At 40.7% G+C, this 6,389-nt stretch overlaps 1 protein-coding gene across 1 annotated transcript in view; it reads right to left on the reverse strand.

Annotated features, from left to right (window-relative positions):
- Window positions 1–1,584, reverse strand: part of CSRP2 (cysteine and glycine-rich protein 2) — an 11,751-nt gene extending 10,167 nt beyond the window's left edge. The window contains exon 1 of the mRNA XM_006876516.1: window positions 1,472–1,584. Coding sequence (XP_006876578.1) covers window positions 1,472–1,583 — 112 coding nt within the window. The 5' untranslated portion in view covers window position 1,584. The remainder of the gene's footprint in view (window positions 1–1,471) is intronic.
- Between the last annotated feature and the right edge of the window lie 4,805 nt (window positions 1,585–6,389).

Below are 6,389 nucleotides of genomic sequence, written 5' to 3' on the forward strand. Positions count from 1 at the left end.
TGTCATTCCCTGCATAGTAAACCATGTGGTTGTCAGATTCAAAATGGCCAATACCAGTCCATTTCAGCTCACTAATGCCTAAGATATCGATGTTGATGCGTTCCATTTCATTTTTGACAATTTCCAATTTTCCCAGATTCATACTTTGTACATTCCATGTTCCGATTTTCAGTGGATGTTTACAGCTGTTTCTCTTCATTTTGAGTTGTTGCCCATCAGCAAATGAAGGCTCTGTGCGCTTTTCTCCCCCGAGTTTAACTCTATTCACATCATCGTGGTCAATTCACTTCTAAATGAAGTGGCATAAATAGCAAGCATTCATTGTCGAATTTTTTATTCTTTGTGACTATAACTTTCTGTTATCTGTTTCTAGTATATTGTAAAGTTCTCGTTGTTAAGTACTATGGAATCAGTTCTGACTCATAGCGACCCTATACAGGGTTTCCTAGGAGCATCTGGTGGATTTGAACTGCCATCCTTGCAGTTACAAGTCCAATGCCTATCCTACAGTGCCACACCAGGACTCCTGTGTGGTAACTATACTATTAAAATATCCAGATACAATGAATGCTGGTCCTTAAGGGGATATAGACAATTCAAATTAGGAGTCTTCCTGAAAATCATTTCTTAATGTAATGAACTTTATGTATAATATATTCACTTTCTTAGGATAATTTTTTAAAGTACTATGATGTGGCAAGTATCTGCATGTGTTGGGTAGGTGCTTCCCCAGACAATAAATCCTTCATTAAAGAAAAGTTTGTCATTTGAATCAGATCATTTGAAAAGCTCTCTTAAAGTGCCATTCAACTAGTTTAAACCAGTAGACTTAGCCATCATTAAAGGAATCTATTTGTGTTTTAATTTTCAGCTTCTCTCTTGTTCTATGTCTCTTAAGAGATACAGATTGGCACGTGTTGTTTTGTCCTACTTCTGGTCTATGTCAGATCCTGTGGTGATTTTCTAACAGGAGTAACTCCTAACTTGACTCTTTAGGATTTTCATACCCTAAGTTCCTTTGCCACAAATTTAGATTATCGGTAGCCAAAAATAATTCAGAACATTCATGATCAGAGAAGGTAGGATTTGAGCTTCACGGAATTTCACCAATTCAAACTTCAATCACTATTGTGGCATGAAACAAGAAGGTAGGTTCAAAGAGAAGCCCTGGGCTACATGAGGAGCAGTTATTTAAACACTGAGGCTGAGCCCTTAACAGTGTGCCAGAACCAATGCTAGGTCCCAGACCACAGAGAGGACAGTGAGCTCAGAGTAGCAGAGGAAGTAGACATGCTGGCCAGAGCTCTGGAGCCACAAAGGAAAGCAAAGCATTTCTAGTCACCCCCACTGTCCTTCCTGCTAGGCTAAGCACTTACCACAGTCTTAAGAGGGAAGACAGATAAAAACCACTTGTGCTTTTTTTTTTTTTAACCCAAATGATGTCAGAGGCCGAGCGCAGGGAGATACTTACTACATAGAAAGCAGCAACGGTGGAAGCTTCTCCCATCACACTGTACCTCTTCTGCGTGGTACACAATCCTCCCACAGGCCCCACACTTGTTTCCGCCTCCCCAGACAGGCATTCTAAAGGAATAAAGGATGTTGTTACTGCCTGCAAATGCCCTCATACTGTACAAGGTGCATGACAGGCTCCCCTGAGGTTTGATTAATCCCAGAGGACTGTTGCAGTTTTCCTTCTTTAATGACCCGCTTCAACCATACCTACCTATAAAAGGTCTGCATGCCTCCAAACTCACCTCATCTCTTCTTCCAAATTACAGCTTTCATTAGAAAACTCAGACTTTTCAAGTACAAGCTGTTGTTTAGTTGGGGTTTTTCACCCCCACCCCACCCTCCACTTCATGCCCCAGCAAGACAAAGAACCTGCAATTCAATAGAAAACTACAGGTCACCAGGCACAAAACAAATTATGCCACCAGAATCCACAGGAGTTAGGAAGTATGGGGAATGCAAAGGCAGCTTACACCTTTCCCAGCCCCAATCTTTAAATTTTTAAAAAATTACACTTGTGTGCAGGTTTTCATTACATGTTTATTCACTGTAACAGCACCACACTCATAACCTTTAACATATACAAGCTATTGATAGAAATGAATGCCAATGTGTCCTAAAAGACAGGATTCATTTCTAACACTGACACACTTTCTAGGGATGAAGAAAGTGGACGGAGTTTTGTATTTGCTCAGTTATGTGAGACTCTAGCATACATAAATAGCTGTGTCTGTGACAAGTATACTTGCATGCATGGAGCTGTGCTGTAACCACAACAAACATCCATCCATATGGGTATGATTTCAATGTCTGCTTCACTAGTCCCAAGGTCTCCCCTCCAACATCCCCCACCCATCTGTGAAAATCAACTAGTTCAGCCAACAGTTGGTTTTCCTTCTTTGACAGGCCTATCAGTCCACAGAAAATGCTACCAAATCCTTTTCTTGGCAACATGAATTGTTTGTTGAGTAGGTTAGAATAACCTCTAAACAATGTGGTCTGACATGATGGTGGAGCTGCAAGTTTAAATCCTAGGCTATCATATGACTATGATGTAGGGCTCATAGTTTCTAATCGCCCTTCTCAACAAATCGGTCTGCCTGGATGCAGGTTAAAATATTTACTTCTGAATGTTCAATATACTCTTCTTGTGCCTTAGTACCCAAAGCCTCCCTGCAAAGAGGGCATGTTGTGTCTGCCCTGCTCCAGGTGGTATCCAAAAATACAGTGAAATAATTCTTTTTTTCCCCACCTTCCTTTTCTTCAGTTTGTGATTATTATCAGGCCTTGCCTGTTGAGTTCCCTCAGATGAGCAGTTTGCCCCTCTAGGAAATGTTGTTGTTTTTGAGAGCTGTTGAGTCAGTTCCAACTCATAGTGACTCTGTATAGGGTTTCCATGGAGCGAGTGGTAAGCTTGAACTGCTGACCTTGAAGTTTAAACTGACTTTGCAGTCCAGTACATTAACCCGCAGTGCCATACCAGGACTCCCTTCTAGAAAATAGCTGGTTACAAAATCTGGATCTTCTTACTAACCTAAACTGTTAGAAAGAAATGTTGGGAAGGAGGGCTGCTAAGAAGAAAAGACTAAAAAAAAAAATAAAAATGGGATTGTTGTTAAGTGCCATCAAGTCGGTTCTGACTCATAACAATCCTGTATAGGATTTCAGAGGCTGTAAGTCTTTGAGGGAGCAGAAAGCCTCAGCTTTCTCCCATGGAACGGCTGGTAAACTTGAACTACTGACCTTGTGTTCGCAGTAGTTCAATGCTTATCCTAACAAAGCTACTGCATTCCCATAAAAATGGGGTAAAGGTTTAAATTTTCACCCTATTGCCAATCTGATACCAATAACAAGATCCATAACCCAACAATTTCTCAACCATGAATAGAAACATTTACTGAATTAACTGTGGTGGGCGTATTTCTGGTGTCTAATCTCTTGCTGCTTTTCCAGCAATACCTTCCCTAGATTTTCTTCCAGAGGAGCACTGAGCCCTTCTTGGTCCATATGGTTCAAAGACAAGCTTATCAAAATACAACCGCCTGGTGGTGGTCTGCCATACTTGTAACCAATTTATGCAAAATTCAGAGTAAGCATTTAGAAAATTTTTTCATGCAGTTCATTTGGAGTTGGAGCGCCTATTCCTTCAAAACAAACATTACTGACACACATTCCTGACTGACATAACTCTTGTTTTTAGTGCTGTTGAGTCAGTTCTGACTCATAGCAACTCTCTCTATAGGGTTTCCGAGGAGCAGCTGATGGGTTGGAATTGCTGACCAGTACAGATCCTACAGCACCAATCCGAGAGTACTGATAGAACTAGTTATCACTAAATTACTGATCTCAACTTGGAAATAGCTTACTTCTCTTACTCCTCCCATTTTAATCTAAGTAGGTCCATGGGGTATTTAGACATGGTAAAGGTGCAGTAGGTTAAGTGTTGGGCTGCTAAGTATAAGATCAGCAGTTCAAACCCACCACCCACTCAGTGAGCGAAAGATGAGGCTCAGAAAGCCTAAGGGGCAGATCTACTCTGTCCCAGAGGGTTGCTGTGAATCAGAACCATCTTAAGGCAAAGGGGTTGGTTCATGCTCATTAATGAGTAGCCCTCTTCACAGCAGTCAGACAAGAACCATAAAGAATACCAGGGTATTGTACAGGCATCCACATAGGCTCAATATCTAGCAACAACAGAACATATTTGCCAGCTTCCCTTTTGTAGTTTCATAAGTCTTAATGCTTTCCTTGGAAACAGGTGCTCCATTGTTTAAATCTGGAATGAAACTTGAGCCTGACTGTAAGCCTAAGACCATGCTGTGGCTCCTGCTGCTTGCACCGACTTGGGCTTGGAGTGTAGTTACTGACGGTGCTTTGCTTCAGAATGATCCATATTATGGGATGCTCATTGGGTGCAACAGACACCTCTCATGATTCCTATAAAAAACAAAGGTCACATCCAGGTTTGTGGACAGGTATCAAAAGCTCCATAGGCTTTAAAAATACTTTGTTGTTGTGCAGCCATTTCTCATCATTCAGAAAGAGAAGTGCTTAATACCAATCTGGTATCTCATGTTTTCACACATACTTTGTAGCAGTTACCAATAAGGAGCCAGACTTTACGTAGAATTAGGTTAGACTGAATTGTCTTTGGTGTCCCTGAATAGAGCAAATGGTTAACATGCTCGGGCTAATCAAAAGATTGGTGGTTCAAGTCTGCTCAGTTGTTAAGTGCTGTCGAGTCGGTTTAGACTCCTAGTGACCCTGTATAGGGTTTTCAAGGAGCAGCTGGTGGGTTTGAACCACTGACCTTGTGGTTCAAACTGACCTTGTTATGCAGTGCATTGTCCTGTAGTGCCACATCAGGACTCCTCAGAGGTACCTTGAAAGAAATGCCTGAAGATCTACTTCTAAAAAGTTAACCACTTAAAGCTCTGAGGACACAGGTCCACTCTACCATGCATGGGGTTGCCATGAGTCAGAATGGACTGAAAGCCAACTGTTTGGTTTGGTTCTGGTTTTTCTTTGGGGGCTGGGGTTGTCTTTGAATAACATTTTAAAAAACTAATCGTTTTGTTATTTTTTACTATTAATGAAAAGCATTGTTTGTTTCTTAAAGGGGAAATAGCTTCCTTTTTTCCCTCAGAATTAAAATAAGGTCTTACTGAAGAATTAAAAACATTTTTCAAAATTGGAAACATTCTCAGACACTTATGCAAGATGTTACAATGCTTTGAATTGCAGGGAGAACAGTGAGGTATTTTTAAAAACTATGATTGTGAAGTGAAGGTTTACAGAGCAGCTCATCATGTAATTCAGGATTACCTTACACTTACTCATTCTAAGTCTAGTCTGGTTTTTTTGTACATGCCACACTAGCCCAATGTGGATGGGTCATCTTTTCAGGAAAACCTACCAAAGTCCTACAATATCCAGCTAACTAACTATGTTATAAGCATCTTCCCCTCACGAAAGGAGAGCATTTTTCACTCTTCCCCAGATTACCACCTACCAGAAACATTTCATTTCTAATGTTTTAAGCAATCTTTCCTCCTTCAACCTGCTAAGAGCCATCAAGTCAGTTCCAACTCAGAGTGAGCCAGCATAGGGATTCCAAGGAGCAGCTGGTGCGTTTGTACCACCATCCTTGTGGTTGGAAGTCCTGTGCTTATCCTACAGCACCACATCAGGACCAACCTCCAATTAGATCTATGATTATTGAGACAAAGGCTGTACTGTTTTACTTCTTTGTGGTATATTCAGATTCTAAGTTAAATTTCTAAGTCATTAGCCTTTTAAAAATTCCATTCAGTTTAGGTGCTTTCTGATTTTTTTGTTGTTGTTTAGTAATTTTGTCTGCAGTACAGGCAAATAGCATAATAGAAAGTGTATCCTCAGAAAACTTCAACTGGATTTGCTCATGTTTTACGGGGTAAGTGGATGATTCTTCTATTATCTTCTAATTCATTTGTCTGAAGTATATTAATGGAAGAAAGGAAGTTAGTATGTAGGTTGTATGATTCACATGTTGCTGTTGCTAAGTGCTGTTGATTCCGACTCACAGCGACCCTGTATAGGATTTCTGAGGAACAGCTGGTGGGTTTGAACCACCTACCTTGTGACTAGCAGTCTGGTGTTTATTTTACAACACTACACAAGGACTCCATATGGCTCAGATAGACCCAGAAAAACACCATTATTATAAGCAGTTATACAACCTTTGGCTTCAGTTTCTCATCTTTAAGGTAGGGAAACTAACTCTCTCTACTATAGAGACATTGTGAAGACAAAACAAGGCACACAAATACCCATTAGCTTGAGGATGGAGAGGGCATCCCATATTACCCACCCTGCTATCAGTACCCCAGTAGGAGAAA

Source organism: Chrysochloris asiatica, unplaced genomic scaffold, assembly GCF_000296735.1.
Source record: "Chrysochloris asiatica unplaced genomic scaffold, ChrAsi1.0 scaffold00387, whole genome shotgun sequence".
In the NCBI taxonomy this organism is placed as follows: domain Eukaryota; kingdom Metazoa; phylum Chordata; class Mammalia; order Afrosoricida; family Chrysochloridae; genus Chrysochloris; species Chrysochloris asiatica.